The 19,840-nt window shown below is 38.4% G+C and overlaps 1 protein-coding gene across 2 annotated transcripts in view; it reads left to right on the top strand.

The window, feature by feature from the left end:
- The first annotated feature begins 448 nt into the window (after window positions 1-448).
- The window catches only part of CEP162 (centrosomal protein 162), a 62,779-nt gene continuing 43,387 nt past the window's right edge, over window positions 449-19,840 (top strand). Inside the window, exons 1-9 of one of the 2 annotated variants that reach the window (XM_049817917.1) lie at window positions 449-861; window positions 1,860-1,945; window positions 2,812-2,902; window positions 7,935-8,073; window positions 11,693-11,803; window positions 13,878-14,027; window positions 16,750-16,902; window positions 17,170-17,356; window positions 18,367-18,419. In XM_049817917.1, coding sequence (XP_049673874.1) covers window positions 2,843-2,902; window positions 7,935-8,073; window positions 11,693-11,803; window positions 13,878-14,027; window positions 16,750-16,902; window positions 17,170-17,356; window positions 18,367-18,419 — 853 coding nt within the window. In that variant the 5' untranslated portion in view covers window positions 449-861; window positions 1,860-1,945; window positions 2,812-2,842. The remainder of the gene's footprint in view (window positions 862-1,859; window positions 1,946-2,811; window positions 2,903-7,934; window positions 8,074-11,692; window positions 11,804-13,877; window positions 14,028-16,749; window positions 16,903-17,169; window positions 17,357-18,366; window positions 18,420-19,840) is intronic. The other variant, XR_007508205.1, reaches the window with a different exon arrangement.

Below are 19,840 nucleotides of genomic sequence, written 5' to 3'. Positions count from 1 at the left end.
CCTCGGCTGCAGGTGGCAACGCAGGCTTCCCCAACAGGAGCAGGGGTGGTCCTCTGCGCCGGCCTCGCATCGCCACCGGCTGGAGAAATAAACCGAATTCTGTTGTAATCCCCCCGCTTTACCCCGCGCAGCTCCTAGAGAGCAGGGGACAGAAAGAACGCGACAACCTCAGCAGAACCGACAGCGGGACGGGGACGGGGACCACGGGCCGGGCCACCAACGCCGCGTCCCGTACCTCCGCTACCGCCCAGCGGGCCCCGAGCCCGTCCCTGAGGAGGAGTGGGGGACGGGACGGGACGGGACGGAGCAGCCCCCGGGGCCGGGGGCAGCCTCCCCCCGCCTCGCTGGCAGCCCCGGAGGCAGGTGCGGAGGGGGGGTCGGGGGGAGGGTCGGGCCTCGCCGGCCGCCGCGTTATCCCGGCTCGACCTCCCCCTCACGGCGGACGCGGCCCCTCTCCCGCCGCCCGGTAGGGGGCGCCGCTCCACAACGCCCGGCGCGCGCCGCCGCCGCCGTCTCCTGACGTCACCGCGCGGCGACTTCCGCCTCCAAGCCGCGCCGGACGGAGCGGACCGGACCGGGCCGGACCGGGCCGGGCCGAGGGGAGGTGACCTTTGCCACGGTAGTAATGGTCGCCGGATTTCCTCCCCCCACGCCCCCCAGCCCAGTTGTCCCCCGTCACGTGTCTTCCACCCGCGTCGCCGGCGGGGGGGGAGAGGAAAGCCGGTGGACTGGGGGAATCACGTGACGCGCCGCCCCGCGGTCAGTTTTGGCGGGCGGTACGGTGGCCGGGAGGGTTTCCTAGGCAACCGCGCCGCCGGCGAGGGAGGCGGCCATGACGGAGAGGGGCCCGACGCGGGCCAGGTACGGTGCCGGCGCCCCGAGGCAGGGCAGCGGGCGGGCCGCCCGCCCTCAGGGTAACGCTCGGCTCTGAGCCGCTTCCTCCCCCGTCCCCCGCCGCTCTCTGGAGCGTCCCCTCGGGCCGCGGAGCCCAGCCCCACCCGCCGGCTCGGCCTGGCGGTGCCCCGTCGGGGGCTGCTCTTCTCCCTCCCTCCTTCCTCCCCGCCGGCCGGCCGCTCGTCTCCGGCCGGAGGAGAGCCGGGGAGTCGCGGCTGGGGTTGGGAGGAGCGCGGCCCGCCGGCCCCAGGGCTGCTGCCCGGCCGCCGCCTGTGCCAGCTCGGCGTCTGCTTTAGGGGAGGCTGGAGGAGGACCGGGTGACGGCTGGTCCTAGCGCTGCGGTGGTTAACAGATTACCTGAAATGTGTTAGGCTGTAGAAGCTTTCCTTCAGCCCTGTGGTTTAGCCATACCTTCCCAAAACTTCGGCTTTCCTCACTGTGTTATAGCAAATACCCCAGCAAGTGACTTCTCTGTTTTACGTACAAAGTCATTTGCGAGCCTCCAGTTCTAAAGGTATGGCCGTATTTGGTAAGGGTAATGTTTGTCTGTAATCTTCTGTTATGGAAATTGTCCGGCATATTTGTTGTCCTTTTGAAAAATAAAGTTTTATATGGATAGTTTTTATAAAAGCTGTAATTATAAGGTAGACAGAAGTACAGGTGATGTCAGAAGAATCAGTTTGTTTTTCTGGTAGGGCTGGAATTAAGTATTCTCTGCTTGCTGAAGTAGTTGGCACAGCTAGTAAACTGTTAAAGCACCTAATGTTTAGCATCTAGTGTTCTTTGATGTAAAAGTATAAAAGGACACTGGATTATGTGTGTCATGAGAGGTAACATTCTTAATCTTCTTACCGTGTTTTCAGAGATATTGTCCAAGTGCTTACATAAGGATATCTTACTCAATTCAAAGTCTGGGCAGTCTGCTATAACTTTTTTTTTTTTTTTTTTTTTTTTAACTGCCAAAGCCAAAGTGTGGGGTGGTCTATGGATGAATAAGGAGTGAAAGCAGGAAGCAGCTGTCACAACTCGCCTGTCAAAATCAATTTACTAGGTAGGTAACAGTCCTGTGTACTGAGAGGGCTCCATATTGGGAGAAGTTTTATTTAATGGTAAGAGCATTTCTGCAAATGTTTAGCCCTTTTATGTTTACATAGCACTTCTCAGCCAGGAAGATGCTAGGGTAGTTTAATGCTGCTATACGTATGCAATTTTGAAGGTAGCCATATGCGTTGAGCAGTGTGATATACAAAAGCTTTGTAGTGTTTGGGGGGGGGGGGGGGGGGGCATATTTTATACCTGAGAAGTCAACCCAGACTTTTGGGAATGGGAGAGGGGCAAGTGCCTTTGGCTTTCTGTGTCAGGACAGATCAAACCAAATGTCATCCTCTAATCTTAAAAGACTTCCATGTTTTTATTGTTTACTGAGTCCTAAGCACAGCAGAGACTATGAAACAAAACTTATAATGCCAGATGTCTCCAGTTTTGGAGAAGAAACATAGAGAGGAGTTAAAAGCCCTTAACATGGATGGGAAGTATTACTGCAGCGGATTCTTGTTTGATATTCAACAATATGCTTAATTGTGCGTAGCTAAGAGAGCTGTCTTTTGAAGAAAAATGTAAAGATGGTGAAGAGAATCATATGTTATTTATCCCTCAAAGTTTAAATGCTGAAACTGTTGTTTTGGAAAGGAGTATTTTGATCATAAGGATATTTGGATAATCCAGGTATGTTTGCCTTGATTGTCTCGTTCAGTAAATAATTTAGATTGGGGTGGGAGGAATGAGATTTGGCATCTCTCGAGATTTTTTGGTTTTGCTTATAGCTCTCTAGAAAGCAGCAAATCACTAGGCACTTCTAATTTCAGAATGCTTTTAATTAACTTTATTTTCATTTTAAATCTTTGTTTTTAAACTCAGTTGTTTGGAAGGTAACATCCGGTTGCAGATTATGGCTCATCGATTTTCAAAAGAAGAATTAGATGAGCAGTTTGAAGAGTTTCTGAAAGAGGTATGTTTCAGAGCAAGGTCACATCCCTTTTCCCTATTAAAATACAAGGCAAAAATTGAATATGGAATAATATGAAATGGAAGGTGCAGCTGTGCTTTTATCACATAATTGACATAGCTGTCTTAGGTGTGGGTCTTTTGCAGGGTCTTAACTTCATTGCTAAACTTAATTCATACTATTTTGCTATATTGAAATCAAGAGAACAGTTTTGTGATTAAATAAATTTTTTGTCACTGCTAGGTTGTATCTGCAGAAAGCCCTTGCTTCTTGATTTTTGTTTCAATTTGATTGTGTGTGTTATTTAGTAGCAGAAGCTTCAGACTGATATATAATTGAAAATGAGATAAAAACCTTCTTCTGGATGTAGGCATAAGCTATTTTTTAAGAATTTCCTTATTTTTCTGTGCAATACCTAATTTCACTGAATTCTATTTAAAAATTCTTGTATTAATCCTAATAAAATGAAATATGTTGTAGTGATTAGAAAATTTTAATTTGATTCCTTTTATTCCTCATGGTGCTCAATGACTTTGAGTACAGGCTAAATCATACAAGACTATGAGTTGTGACTTCAGCTAACCATTATCAGACATGGTCAAAATGCCCTAAATTGGTATGATTTTTTCACTGTAAATAGACCTGTAATTTCAGAATTTATGTGTCTGATAGACCAGAGGGCAGCATGGTAACCCTAAGGTGTAAATACTGCATACATAAGGGCTTTACTAGATTCTATTACTGGCTATAAGTGTTGATAATCATGGCAGAGAATATTCTTGGGGTCTTTTGTTATATGTAATGTATGCTTAAAGTTTTTTTGATGTAGAGGCTGTGCTACGATTTGATTACTTGTGAAAAATCTAGGTCCTAGATTGTATAAAAATTGCACTTTGTACTGTGTAGTAAAGGTCTGCAGTAACCAGAAGCTTCTTTTCAAGAAGATTTTAGCTTTTCCAGGTAGGTCTGTAACTCTGCCTTGACCATGCAGCTTGTGAGGTATTTTTACAGATACAGAGTAAATGTAACTTCACTGAGCAATACTAAATTGAGAGAATAGAAAACCAAAATGCCATCTGAAATGTATGGTTCACAAATAACTTAAATTTGATGGTGTAATTGAGTTAAATTTCTTGAATTCACTGAAATTACTAACGTTAGTAAAAATAGAAAATTAGGCTCTGCATTTCTGTCAAAAGTTCTTTACTTACTATTGTTATGAAGGGAGTTGCTCTGGGGAAGAGAAACAGGTTTATTCTTTTATTTATTTTGCGCATCTGTCAACACTATGCATACGATTGCTTCTAGTATTTTGTTCCTCATTTGACATGCTCTAATTGCTCCTCAGCTATTGCCCACATTGAGAATGCTCAAGTTAGAAAAAAGTCAAAATAGCTGTATTGAATTACTCTAAGTGGTATTTGACGTGTTCTTTTAACGTAACTTTTAACAACTCATGTCTTAATTTGAAATGATAAAAAACAATTAAAACTGTATGTAAAGTGTTTAAGCTTGCTTAAACACATATACTGCCAGTCCAGTCATTAAAAAGTTTTGTTTTGCCAGCTAGATACAGACCTAAACAATGACATTATCTACTCTCTTACTTTATACGCATGCATCTTTTGTTATGTCCCTCCCTTTGCTTTTGTTTTTTATAAAGTGTGCAGCCTTTTATTGTTAGAAAGATGAGAAACTGGTGTGTTCCATTGTTTGAAATTGCTGCGTAGGTGATGTTTGTGTTGAGAGTGTAACAGTGGGGGAGGGAATAGCAAAAACTGTCTTAGTAGTTTGAGGAAGACTTAATATCGTTTAAGCAAATCTTTCAGAAAAGAAATGGAGCAAGATGGTTTTTTCCTTTTAAATAATTCATAGTTAGTGAAACTGCCTTTACTGGGAGGGTTGTATGTATGTTAGCAATTAAAACACACAAAGTTAAAAGCAAGACTGTATATACAGTTGGATGATGCAGGTCTAATAGGATTAAACTAAGTCTTTTGGCATATGCACTGAACTTTAAAAGCTATCATTGAAGAGGTTTTTCTAGCCTTTTATCATTAAACAGAAGGAAACACAATGTGCATTAACAATTACTGCATGTAGGATAGGTCTTTTAACGATTCCTCTGCATGGTCAAGCTGATTCCCAACCCCTTGCCCGAACAGCCTGTTGTCATCCATGATTCTTCTCTTCCTCCTCCATTGTCTGTGTGCCTGTGATCCTTCCACTCCCCACCACCAATATCTTGCTTTAGCATGCTTCCCCTATTGTCACTTTAATTTCCCTTAAGCATCATCTGTCATATTGGTATAGCTCCTAGGTTTTCAGAGTGTTGGCTGTGAAGTTCTCTTGGGACATGCAACGTGAGGAGCTCTTTCTAATACACAGTGCTTGAATTAACTCCTTTTTTGATGACACTTCAAGCAAAGCAAAGTTATGAAAAAGCCATTGTCTCCTTCTAGTCTTCTAGGTTGACTTTTGTTCTACTTGATATTCATGGACAGCTGAGAAGGAAGACTTTCAAATGGAAAGGCTACACCATCTTTATTAGAAAATCTGCAGTATAGCACCTGGAAGAGTAATACTACACATTAAACCATGTTTTAAAAAATTTTTAATTTTTATTAAAAGATCAGATATATTAAAATATTATTTTGTACTAAAAATATAATTTAGACTAGACTTGTTTCATTGAAAAAGACTTGTTTTGTAAAATAATTAGGATAACTGGTCATGAAAGTCCAAGTGTTTCAGATCCAATTCTGTATTACCTATTTACTTAAGTTCCTTCATGTGTATAGAAGGTGGTAAGCTGATTATGTGTCATGTAGTTGTCCCAGTTCTTAAAACTGACTCTTTGGGCTTTTATTTAAATTGAGATTAAACAACTGATACTTCTCACACACACACACACACCCCCCCGCCCCGTGTCTGTGCTCCTGAAAGGCTGACAGGCTATTTTATAGAGGGGAAGGAAGAAATCAGTGCCACTTAGTGGCACTGAAAAGCCATTACTGGTCCAAAAAGTTGATTGACTAGTTTATTTACTTTTTTTCAAAGGAAGAAAAAAATCTGTAAGTTTCACTGTTGAGACAACTGACATGTTGGGAAAAATGCACCAGTGTTTTTGTGTCAGCATTTCTTTCCCAGCTGCTGCAACTTTACAAGATGCAGTTGACAAGATGGCTGGACATAGAAAGTTTCCAGAACTTGAGAACAACCTGTGGGAGTTTCAGTTTCCTTAGTTACAATACTCTGAGGAGTACAAGCATCATTGAAGTTCTGCTTGCAGAGTAGAGGGTACTGTTAGTCGTAAAAGAAACAGCCAGCGATAACAGAGCTTGCATCAAGCACCTGTTAGTACTTCTAGCTAGCAGGAGGCAGTCCGACCTTTGGGGACAATGGCACTAGTACTTGTGTTGTGAGCCGTGTAAGGAAGTTGTTATTTATAGGACATTTATTAAGAATGTAAAGCTGGTTTGTTCTATGTCACTGAGCCAGCTTAAAGAAATTGCAATACATCCTGCTGTCTAGCAGTTTCATAATTTATTAAAATTGTGTTTTATTAAAGTGCAAGGCTCAGAGCACTTAAATTTTCTTTCTGAGACTGTATGACAGGCATTTAGTTTTCTCAAGTGAAACTCTAAGCTCTAAAGATGTTATTGGTCAGTGATATTTATAAGAATATTATTTTCTTATAATAATTTTTTTCTGAAATGGTAGTTTTGGATAATTGGCATTTGATTTATGGATGTTCTTGTTAGGCCCATATAAATTGAAGTGTTAGATATGTAGTAAAGGTAGGCTTTTATGGTAGTGCTTTTTATGCAAAAGGAATCAGGCAGTGGACTGCAGAGGCTTGTTTTAATAAAATACCCACTTGTGTTTTACATATTAAGTACTCACAGTCCTGTTGCCTCTAGTATTCTGTTTATATTATCACATTTTCTTATTTGTGACTATTACAAAAGTGAAGCTTTTGAAATTTTTCCATATGATGTATTTCATATGTGAATTCTTTGTTTCTTACGCTTTATGGCTTTTGCTAACTCTGTTCACAGAGTTCTTTAAGACACTTCAGGACAATTGTTTTCAACAATTATGGCTAAAACATTAGATAAAAATAAAAAGTATGTCATTGCCCTTAACCCCATGTTTACTGAGTTTAAGTAAAAAGAATACATAGCACATAAGATTGCAGTGCGCTAGCTCAATGAATATATTTCCTTGTTCAATGTCTGGAAAGCTAATTGTGGCTCTGAGCCTGGTGTAAGCCACAAAGAGCTTTATTAAAGGAGAAGAGCAGAGATTAGTCTTTTTCTTTTTTTTTTTTTTTTTTTTTTAAAAAAAAGTGATACTGTCTTATGAAGTGTCTGTAGGTCTTTTCCTTCCCATTACTCTTCAGTAACTTAAATTCATAGGTTGTTCATACTCGTAGACTTTTTTTCTCCATTGATTTAAGCCATCAGTCAAAATCGGCATGGGTGACTAGCACATATGAAAGCTTAATACACAGAGTTGGGTAGGAATGGCTCTGGCATTTCTATTAATTTCCATGAACACAAAGTATGAAATTAATTTCTGAAATCTGATTTGCTGGCAGCTAGAATGTTGCTTGTGAAGGTTTATTTTTAGAATATTAATAGTGTTGTTCATGTACAAAGGAAGGCTAAGGCAAAACTGTTTCTGCTCTACTTCATTCTCTTCAGGGATGTAGTCAGGATTTTGGTTCTTATATGTTGTAACGAACTGAAAAAGAGCTGATTATGCTGTTTATTTGAACATTTACTCTACTAAGCAGTTAACTTTCAACATATCCAGATTCTGGCAGTGGGGTTGTTATAATATACAGTATTATGCCACATGAATATTGTTATTGTTTCTTACTCAACTTTGTCATGCATATACAAAAAAGGCAGACAGTGGGGAGTAAAGAGAGGCATCTGAACTCAGAAGTCCAGAACTGAGTGGCTGAAAGACAGTTAGCAATGTGAAAATGTAAAGCCGTCTTTAATCTTGTATGCAATTGACTCAGTCTCTTTCAGATGATTCACTTGGAAATTCAAAGAAAAAATCCAGCATTCTTGAGACATTGGGACAGCCCAGGAAAAAAGAAATTAAGAAAAAGGATTCAGTGCCGTGGTGGATATCTGAGGAAGATTCAGATGATGGTGGTAAATAATGTAGTTTTGCAAATTTTTGGCCACAGGGGGTCAGGCTAGTTCTTTCTCATACTTCATGTAGGCCTGGTTTCAGATTAAGTGGATGCCACTCAAGTGCTTTAGAACATTACAATGCAAGTTTGTAAAGTATAAAACTCAAATGTAATAGTATTTTTTTAAAAGGGATCATATTCAAGCTGTAAGCAAGCTTTCTACTGGTTTTTTTCCTGTAGCTTTCAAGTTATTAAAACTTGTAAAGAGTAAACAGTATAAGTAGTAAGATAATTAGAAAAAGTAATGTATGAATTCTGCTGAAATATTTGTAGGTGTGTTTTGTAACCAACCTGTTCCTTATACGGACTTTTTATAGATTTCTGTTTTCAAAACTGGAGAGGAAAAAGACCAATTTGTCTGATCTTATGCTAGTTACAACATTTGTAATAGGTTGGGGAAGCACAGAAAAACTTTTCAACAGCAGCTGGTTCAAAGATGTCTGTCTGTCAGTATTCTCAACATTTTTCTTGCCAAGAACCATGGCTTAAGGGGAAAAGGGCTGTGATGACATGATTGCTAGTTCAATATTTACTTGGTCACATAGTTCTGAAAGAAAATATATTATTGTTTGCAAGCTTTCCACCTCTAGTTTTCCATTTCTTCATCGTTTTATTTTTCAGTAGTAAAGCCTACAAGTAGTTAGTTTCCACAGGGTGATTGCCTCTTGTTCTTGTAGTAATTGGTGGCTTCTTATTTTCATGATTTTTGTAACTTACAAATGGAGCTTAACAGAAAGTTCCAGAAATCAGTTTTTCATATGACAGAGTTAAGATACTGCTGCTACTCTCCAATTTTAAGCATAGCTCTTTCTGTCAGTTTTGTCATAGTTAGGAGTCAAATTTTAGTTAGCAGTTGTGCCATTTAGGCATAACCCTAATAGGTGTCATCCGGACTGCTTATCTGTCTCTGTCCTTTTAAGATGTTGCTGGAAAACTCAGATGGATATGAGAGAGTTTATATCAGGTAGTTATGAGATATTATGATTTCCTTGAAGCTTTTGGAAAAAATGGAAGGACAGAGTGTTCTTGCTGGGTAAAATGTGAGAATTAAGCGGTTAGCATGACCTCCTTTTTCTACATAATACCAAAGAAAATTTTCAGGTGACTTCAGAAGTTCAGCATTCTTCCATGTTTTTTCTGAAATGCTTGAGGCAACCCATAAAGCACTTTGATGCTTCTCATGCTGCTTAAACAAAAAGCACTAGAACAGGTACTTGAAAGGCAGGGTGATGACAAGTTTTAGAGAACAGTGCTTGTATAGGTTAAGTACAATGCAAAGCAGAATCAGAAGAATTAATGTGATTGTATCAAGTTGTTCCCATCCACACCAATTCTACCACTTTTAGTTTTTAAATTAAGAATATCTTATCAGCAGTGTAGTTTAACCAGAGGTAAAGCTATTAGAGCTGAAACATGCTTGATCTGCAGTTTATTGAGGTATAAAATAAAAAGAGAGTTCTGGTAAACTTTTTAAGGTGTCTTTTAAAAAAAGCTTCTCTGTTAACAGGAAAACATTCAGAAGGTGAACCTACTCAGTTTTGCCAGTGTGGAATCTATTTACTTGTGAAAGAAGCTATCTTGTTCATATTCTTACTCTTGATGAGGAGCTGGATTGTTTCAGCAGGAGTTGAAAGTAATCTGTGTGTAATGCTTTTTGAACCAAAGGTCCAACATGTCTTGGCAGTTGGACATAGTAAAACTGAGAATACAAGAACATGGGGTAAATACGCTAGATCCGTGCACTGAATTCTTCCCCAAGCACCATTTTTGCCAGTCAGATTTAGTTTTATTTCGTCTACATCTCTGTCATCACTCTCTGCATAGAATTCCACGCTTGTGGGACACATGCAGTAAGCCATATGCCACCTAGTACTTTAATATTGGCAAGCAGAGAGGCCTTTAAGTTTTACCAGAGGGCTTTCCAGGTTCTGTCTTGGCAAGAAGAGGATAGGTCTGTGGCATGAAGCAGAGCTCTTTGTTGTATCATCCCATGAGGAAAGGGCTGTATTTGTCACACTGGACACTTGCAAATGGTAGCAGTTGTATTAACATATTCTGTGATAGATTAGGAACTGCGCAGCACAGAAGCAATCTGTACTATGATGAATGCCATTCTGCTAACTAAAGTCTAGTTGTAGGGCAATTAACTTGGAGACAGAAGAGAGCCATTTGCAGAGGCTAACTTGGCCACCTTCAGTATAAACTGAGTTTTCTTCTGCAGCTGCAAAAGTAGGTAACTTTTATGTGGCTATAACTGAGAATGATGAATCCCACACATAAAGGGGGATTTATACATGTGTGTACACACTACAAACTATGCTATGATTTTAGTTCATGTAGATACACTTGCAGTGCTTTAAAATGGCAGGTCAGGTGACTGTAAGGAATTCAGTGTGGATAGACTTCTAGAACTGCTCCTTTTTTCCTCTGTGTGTGTCTCTGTTTGTCTTGCATGCTTCCAAGTACTTTGTCAAATACATTTTTGCCAGATCTAATATTCTTCAGCAGTTGTATGTTGTGTAGTATGTTACTCAGATGTATTAATAATGGATGAATGCACAGCAGCTTTGCAATAGAAGTTACTGCATGGAAGGACTGAGAAGATGATGATTTAGATTAGTTGCTTTTTATAAGGTTATTAAATGTGCCCTATATAGCAAAATAATTGTCCTGTGGAAAAAAATAATAATATTGCTGTGATGATAATAAATACGGAGATAAACTGAATTTAATTTCTGAAAAGCGTAACGTTGGCATGCTTTGAAATTTTGTGGAGATCCTTGTGTGTTCTTCTAGTCTTGAACCACAACACTAGTTGCAGACAGGACTTTGTTAACAGGCTGTCAGCCAACAGAATTATTATTTTTTAAGTGTTTTGTCATCATGAATCAAACTTATGTAAATGTATAAATCTTACCTCTACCTACAGTGTGGCAATGCATTACAAATACGGGCTCCGTATGTATGAGTTGATGTGTTTGGGTGGCACTGTGTAGAGATATTGTTACGTTAACAAAGTCTGGCTAATTAGCTTGACTAACACATCAAGCTGATAAGTTGTTTCCAGCTTGAGGTTTTCATTTTGCATTACTTTGGTATCTATATCATGCTTTCTTGAAAGACACAGAGAGATGACTGGAAGACTAAATATATGCTATAAATATAAATATATGTATTTGTTGTCTGATTGGTTTTTCCAAGGTATCTTGTTACAGGAGTGCCAGGAACTAGGTAGAGATTTAAACTAATAGCCTGTTTTCACTTGGTTTTGTAAATTAATGGTAAACAGGGTAGACCATTTCTGCTCATTTGGCTGAGAAGTATAAAGTGCATTTTAAAATAACTCAACTTGTTATTCAAGGCATGTTTGAACTCTTTGTTCTTCAGCTTTAAACTGAAATGTGCAAATTGTGATTCAAAATATTGTCTTCCCTATTTGACAGCTTAAAGACCTACCACTAACTCATGTCCTTTCTACTTGCTTTTGTCATTTAAATGATGAAAAGAAATTGGTTAATAAGAATTCCTGTCCTGTCTTGCTTGCCTGTCTGTTCTTGCTGTTTGTCTTACTTTTCAAGATTTTCAAACAAGATTTGTTAAACTGAGAAAAGAGAAGAAACTGATGGAAAGCCATGCTGAAATAGTGGAAAATAGTGAACAAAAGAGTCCCCATTCAGATTCCCAGTCTGGTATTTGATTAAATAGGTTTTGTTTTATTTATTCAATATCAGCTTTGTATTACTAGTGCATTTCCTGTAGAAAATCCTTTGCAATCACCCATTTGATGTGTTGTCACTGGAAGCAAGCTGCCACTTACTTCATTTGTCATTTCCAGAAGAAACTAATAACTGTGTGAACTTTTGCTCACTTGTTGTTCCATCATACATCACTACCTGTAGTGATGTAGTAGGAGAGACAGTATTGAATGTAAGCCAGTGTGTGTAGGGGAATAACTTTGAAAATCTAAACAAAAATCAGTATGTTTAATAAACAGAAAATATCTTACGCTTTCTGTATTTCATACTCAAGAAATATTAATATTCACTGTTCTACTTGTTTAATTTCAAAGACTGCAGTCAGATAAGTATTCTAATTATTTTCTATTGATGTGATTCTTTTCCCTCTGCTGACCAGTAGGCTGCTCTGTGCATGCTGCCCCTGGAATGGAAACAGTACAGTTGGTGTAATAATGACAAACTAAGTTGTTTAATCTGCAGGATTATTTAGTCAGTGTAACTTCAGATTCAGCGTTTTATGTGAAGTCACTTTTTATGCTATCTGAAGAGAAACTCCTAATTAAGAGTTATAAACGTTGATCCATTTAAATAATTTGTGTATATGATAATAGCCATTAACTTGTACGTAGTAGTTTAAGTGTGGCTTTGGTGTTAACTTCGAGCAGATCAATAATATTTTGGAGAGTCATGACAAAGAAATATTTGGCACTTGGTCTTTAGATCATGTTGGTGATCTGTGATGTAGCCTATAGAACATTTCCCTGTGTTAGTTTTCTACAGTGTACATGCCACCCTGTTTTCATAAGCATCGTTTGCATAGAATAGCTATAAAGCATCTCGGTCTGGGAGATAAACACTAAAACTGAATCTGTTTCTCAAATTAGGCTTAATATTTGAAATATAAGCAATAGGAGGACTTTGGTAGTTGTTTCAAATTACTGTTTTAAAAGGCATCAGGTGTTTGTATAATTTACAATGGAAGGCATGCTGTCAACACTTTTAGTTTTGCAGTAAATGTGGGAGAATATAAATCTAGAGAAGTGATGCCTCACTAGTGGACTTGGACATGAGTTGAGGAAATAAAGGACCCGTGCACTGTATCAGAATGGATTTCATACCATTTCTTTTTTGCATTGCACCTGCCATATGCTCACCAGCTTCTTTTAGTCATCTTGGATGTTTCTGAGTTGTGTTAGCTTCTGGTCACATACCCTGTAGTCCCTTTTCTAGATAGCAGAAGTACTTGGCCTGATCCCCTCGACTACTCTTGCTCTCTTTTGTATCAAGGTAAATTCAAAAGACCTGTAACTAAGAGTTTTCTCTCAATTAGCCAATTTAGAAGCCCCCTCCACTCTGACAATTTGAACAAGGAAGAGTCTAATACAGTGCATCTGGCTAGCCTAAGGTTTATAAAGTGTGCAGTGTGACTATCAGCTAAGTATCATGAGAGAGCAGAGTTTTCAGCATAGGTACTGTTATCTAAAACTTAATTCTACTAATGTGAGTGGAAGGTGTTTGGTTGTATTTGCTGCTAAGCAAGTCCTCACAAGGGTTTGAGCAACCAACCTGCAGTTCTTGTACCTGACAGTGATAAAACAGTAGTAATTCACATTTATGTACCTATGTTTTTCCACTTTTTTGTGAACCGATCTAGATGCTTTCTTTCAAAAGTTGTACAAAACTTCTTTTATTGTTGAAGTAGTTTTACTAGTTTTCTTTGTTTTCTGGTCATATATTGAGCTCCTAGGACAGTGTATTTGAATGCAAGGTATACGTGGAGCAAGAAGGAATTTGTCTTTTTTAAAATAAAAAAAAAAAGAGGGGAAAAAAGACTTTTATTCTCAGAAGTTATACATATTAACTTTAATTTTTAGTTATAGCTGGAAAACTATAGATGATTCAGTCTACAAGAAACTGAACTGCATTACTTTCAGAAGTGTCAATTTGCAATCTCACATCTTATTTTTCTCTTTATTCCCTGTCCATTATGTATAAAAACTTATAAATGTTTGTGTACACTTAAAAGTAGTTGCCCCTAAAGCTTCCTTCAGTGCATCTCGCAGCAAGGCTTTGTCTAAATTCAAAATGCTGGAAAAATTTCATAAGGACAAGAGAGATTTGAACTTAAACAAAGAAGAAGGAAGCCTCACTTCTGACAGTCCAGACAATTCTGAGGGTAACAAATTTACTGTATTTTATATGATATTAAAAAGGTAAAATGGCTCAATTCTGACAGTCCTGGACAGATTAAGGAGAAAAGAAGTTACTTTTTAAACGGATGTTTGTCATTGTAGGTTTGTATCCTTTGTATTTATGTTTTTAAACTTTTCTCTGCGAGTGTGGTGGTTAGAAATATTTTTCTAAGTGAAACTCAGGTTCTTATTTTAATTAATTTCAAGTGCAAGGACTTTAAAAAAGAATACTGTATATCATTAGCCTTACAAAATATTGCATGTGAAGATACGGGTAGTGAAATCTTTGGAGTTCAAGAAAACTGCTGCTTCAAGAAGTTTTTATGAAAAGTAACACGCACACCCCTAAAAAATAAATCACTCTTGCAAGCCCCACAGAAATTGGGACTGTTCAAACAGCCAAAAAACACAGTGAAAAGAGACTTTGAAATCCATCCAAGTTGATATTTTTTCCAAGTTTAACAGGTTTCTCAGAGTTCAGATAGTGTAGGGCGAATAAAAAAAGGCATTCTTGCCTTCATTAGAAATGGTAGTATCCCCTGTAATCTGTGATGTGTGTCTGGGAATTGGGAGTGGCGGAGTTGCAAAACTCAATGGCTGCAAAGCAGTATTTGATTCTCAGATTACTATGGGAGGTGCTTTTTTAAAAAAGCTCTGTCTGGTTTGAACTGGCAAAATACTTTAAAAATATTCGATAGCTTACATAAATCCTATGAAACCTGCAAGATCAGTGTAAAGTCTGAGAAAGTTCATCGAGTTTGAGATCATTTAAATAAAACAACTCAGGAAAATGTTGGGTTTTTTTCTAAAATCTTGTTCTGTTACAAGTTCTAATTGTCTTTTTACTGAAGTATATTCCCATCTCCTTTCTTGCAAATCTTAGATAGGAGGGCAGTAACAGTTTTTATCTTTGAGTCTACTAACATATTCTCACTGAAAAATAGGGTCTTGAAGGTCTGGTGAGATTATGGCTAATCTAAACCTCTGCAGAAATTTTGTGACCCAGATGCAGACAGACTTCTGTTTGCAGTCCTGATAACTAGAACTGAGGACCGTCTGGGTAAATTACTCTAAATTACTGTACTTAGCTACCAGAGAAAAGGACTTTTCATGCTTTTTACTTCTGTTCAGCACTTCGAGCTTTTCATTTTATACTTTTCAATGTAGTAGGCATTAACTTTGTGTATACATGTGGAGCTTGACCTTTAGACAATGTCTCTGACATTTATTTGTTGCATGGAAGGCAAGTCAGTCAGAGCTTTGTATCGGGGACAGAGCTGAAGTTAGATACAGGAATGTGGAAGTCATTTCCAGGATGTAGAATCTTATACGCTTAGCCTCCCAATAAAATGCGCGAGCGGACTTTGTCATTGAAGTAACCTGTTCTGCTTCTTAACAGAGAGGCTCTTATAATCAGAATGCAGGTGCTAAGGGCTGCCCAGTAGGGAAGGAAAAGGTGTTAAGACTTCTACTTTCCCCATCCCACCTCACCCAGGGTACATCTTCAGTACCGAAGGGAGAGGATTCTCCATTGTCATGATCTAGGCAAGTATAGCATTTCTTAAAAGGAACTTGGCTGGACCTGTATAGAGGACAGAGTAACAGCCCAGTTGAAGCGCTTGATCAGCACGTGAGAGACTGGTTTAGTGTTCTTGATCTGAGGGGTTGTTGATGTACACATCTCCTGCAGTCCCCTGCCAGCAGGAAATGGGCTGTTGTCATTGTCTTTACCCCTCCTGGTATTTTCCGTACCAGGACACAGCTACAGTCCAAACATCATTTGGCCAGACAGATCAAAAAATTCTGAGTTTATTTTACCAACTGGAGATTCGTGTTGGAAAAGATGGACACAGTTTCTGTTCCCTTCTGTGAGAACTGTTAAATCATTTAATAGGTTATTGGATAAAATGCATATGCAGCTTTTCTCCTAGCCCTTCTCCTAAGAAAACCTCTGAAGAATTTAAGTATAAATGTGCGTGTGTGTTAAGGGCAGGTAGAAGGAACTTGGTACTGCTTTTTAACTAGTAACGTACTGCAATATTTGGCTTTTAGTTTTCCATAAGGAAGTGGATAAGGCAACGTTCTGTCTGAGAGTAGAATTCACACATAAGGTTGGTAAAAAGATATTGAACCCTCACAACAATGAAAAAACAGTAAGGAGAGCAACTGCATGTTGTAGTTGCATAAACATACAGAATAGAAGCACTGGGTGTTCATCAGTGACCTTTGGTTACTAGTTTTTTCCTTGAAGCATTTAATTTGCAACAAATGAAAAGGAGCTGCTGGGCCAATGGCTACAGTTTACAAAAGTCTGTGGGTAGTAGATCAAACAAAATTAATTGGCTTTTAACAAAGAAGTATTAATTTCTGTACAGGATTTGCGTGTGTGATTGTCCTCCTTAAGTAATGGTTACAGTAAGTCAATTTTTACAGTTGTTATATTTGCCCCATGCTGAACTATATGTTTGCGTGCAAATGTGAAGAATGGGAAGAAAATGTCTATAATAGACTAATTAATTGTAATTAAACAAGGTTTACATATCTCATTAGAAACGGCAGTTAGATGAATGTGACTTGTGAGACTGGGTATCTTCGCAGTTGCAACATGAGCTTAAAATCGGTGGTTCTGGAAAATGACTAAAAGACTGAAGTGTAACACAAATAGCTTTTAGATAATAGTCAAGACTATCGCAACTTTTTTCCTAGGAATGCTTGGAGCCAATGGAAGCTTTGTCAAGATACAGAACGCTTCACAACCTGTGGGGGAAACTGATGAGAATACGCATGTGGAAAAAATGCAGATTCAGAAAAGTAATGGGGTTGCTGTCTCCTTAAGTAGAGACAGCCTGGAGACAAATGGTGAGAACTGAGAGTGCAGCCATTTTGTGAAGTTATCTAGATCTAAATAAACTATTGTTACAAGCTGTTTCCCTTAATTCATTGCAAGTCAGGATTCTTCACTTCTGTCAGCTGCATCTCGTGAGCTGAAGGCTCCTGGTACTAACTTGTGATTATTTGATACTGTTAATATTTTGTGAGTCTGTCTATAGTTATTAACTATTATGACTATTCTATGTGGATGTACAGCACAGACACAATTAGTTTATTCTTTGTTTTGAAATTTAGATTCAGTTTTAGCTTCTGGGCCTAATCAAAGTATTGTGGGAGTTGGATTGGATACCTTGGAAGAACAAGAAGAAAAAGAGATCTTCTTTGCCAAACTTGAACAAGAAGCTTCCTCTACTATTGATTATTCAAGATTAAATAAAGAGCTGGATTCCAATGATTCTGTGTTACTAGCACCACTTGTACGGTAATTTAGAGGGAAGAAAAGTTGTGAACTATATTAGTGGGCATATCTGAATATCTTGGGTATCTGAATACCATGGCCACTGAGATTTTGTGGGACAGGATCCTGTATGATTTCAGTCAAATTTTTGTTTGTTTATTGTGGTTTGTTTGGTTTGGGTTGTTTGGGTTTTTTTGGAAGACAAGGACAGAAGTGAGCTTAATAAATAAAAGAAAGGAATAAGGTGAGAGCATGACTTGGTGATGAGTGGAGATAGATAGCTACACAGTTTTGTACATAACTCAATAGTTACAAGTCAATTTAACATTCTGAATTGTAAGGTGTAACTAAATGAAAAGTTAACAGCTGATAATAACAAGGAAGTAGATCAGGAAAGATTTTGTGTCCCCTTTGACATGATGTTACAAATTAATCTAGAGGAAAGCTACAAAATCTTCAGAGACTAGGGCAATCCATTTACAATCAGTTATGTGAAAATAAGTTCAAACATATGTGAAATGGATGAAGGGGCAATTCAGGATGCTGTTGCCAAAAATGCTGAGTGCAAAGGCAACTTCCAATATGCAAACAGCTGGAGGGTCAGAACTCTCGAGAGGTTTTAGGTAAGGACAAAGCTTTAACTTTACAGGAAAAGGGGACAAAAAGGAGAGGGGGGTTTTTTTGGTTTGTTTTTTTTGTTGTTGTTAATGCAGAATGAGAAGGTCAGAACAGGAAGCAAACCTGATGATAATTTCTTTGAGAAGCTAATACAGATGTTGGAGGGAGTGCAGAAAGGGAGTAATTTTAAGAGTTAGATTGAGAATTTTAACTATGGACAGTTGTAAAAATTTAAATATTTATTTTAATAATTGCTGACATTTATCCACCTTTCATACCAATGATTGATATGGTAGACAAATTCAGGTTTTTAATTTTATTGCTAATTGCAAGAAGTATCAAAGTTTGGAATTGGAGAAAAAGGACTATTTATTTGCTGTCCAAGAAGAGAGTAAAGTTTTCATTTTGTTTCTCAGAAATGAAGAAAACGAAAAAGGAGAAGAGGAATCCTCACATGAAGAGAAATCTGGTAATACCATCTTTCTAAATTGTTAATTTGAATTTTTGTTGTTAGTGTGTGTACGTTAAGAATTGTAAGAACCTCATGAAACAGGATAACAGAAATGAAAGCTGTGGATTAGTGCTCCAGTTCAAATGCAAAGTCTTCAGAAAACATCACAGCAGGGTGTCAGGATAGCAAAGGATCTTCATGTTTGTAGTGGGATGTAATTTAAAGATCTGGAAAGAGGAGGTAGTACTACAGCCTCATAGCTTGCTCTGTACTCTGCGTTGCCTTTGGAGCTAGTCAGAAAACTTGACTCTAGGTTTCAGATTCACAAGACAGTCCAGCATCCTAACTGAACTTTTTTGTTCTGAGTAATATGTAAACCGATTGACTTCTGTTCCCATATCACCCTGAGTGTTGTGGGTAAAGCTTTTATTTATCTGAAAGCTACTGTAATTTCCATATTAACTATTTGCATTTATCTGTAGTCTTACATCAGCCTTTTAGTCTGCCTTTGCATTGTGACTGTGCAGCTGGTGTTCAGACAGAGGGTTTCAGGGGTTTGCTTTTGGTTTGCGCTTTTTTGTTTTGAAGTGGATTTTTAATCTATTGTGACCAGCGTCTTAAAGAAAAACAGCAAAAAAACCCCAAGCAACTGTCGATCAAAAACTGAAGAAAAAATTACCTTGATGCTGAAATACATCTTAATGTTTGAGTTACTCCAGTGTCTTAACTGTCATCTGTATTTTTGTACTGTCTTTTCATACCTGAGTTTAATCTCTGTAATCTGCAGTATTACTCTTACCTGATCTTTTTCCCAAATTTCCATACTACACTCTTTCCGTCTTGCTTATTTGTGTTTCACTTGTCTCTCTTTATTTCACTCTTCATTGTTAAAATATGATAGAGTGGATTCCTGTAATTTAACCAACATATTGTATTTTCAAATTCATATATTTAGCTGAACTTTTGAGAGGTCCTGTTGTCAGGCTTGAATTTCCCAAATGTAAAGAGGCTGTATTTGTAAACCTTAATCGTAGGAAATCTTTTCTCCTTGCAAGTTTGATTACTCTGTAGATTGCAAGAGATCATGATAGTTGTAGGAGAAATGCTACAACAATTTGGTACTCTTTCTGAACAAAACGGTTGAAATTACTTGATTGTTACAGTCAGTTTTATGAAATTGATACTTCTGATTTTTAGGAGAACAGTTTCTATGGAATACCCGGAATGCCCAGTCTGTCTGTTGTGCATGGTTTGGTTTAGTCTTTGCCAAACTGCTATTTCATGAAATAGCAAACGAAGTAGTGGATAATGCACGTACAGCAATAGTATAAGCATTGTGTATGTCTTAAGTCAGTATGAGAAAGCTATTTTCAGCTCATCAGACTTCTCATGGTCCAAACCCAAAGAGAATGCTGAAAGAGTTACTTTTCATAGAGAGT

Source organism: Accipiter gentilis, chromosome 15 (genome assembly GCF_929443795.1).
Source record: "Accipiter gentilis chromosome 15, bAccGen1.1, whole genome shotgun sequence".
NCBI classification, from domain to species: Eukaryota; Metazoa; Chordata; class Aves; order Accipitriformes; family Accipitridae; genus Astur; species Astur gentilis.
Note: the sequence above shows the minus strand (reverse complement) of the source record. Positions and strands in the feature narration are given on the sequence as shown.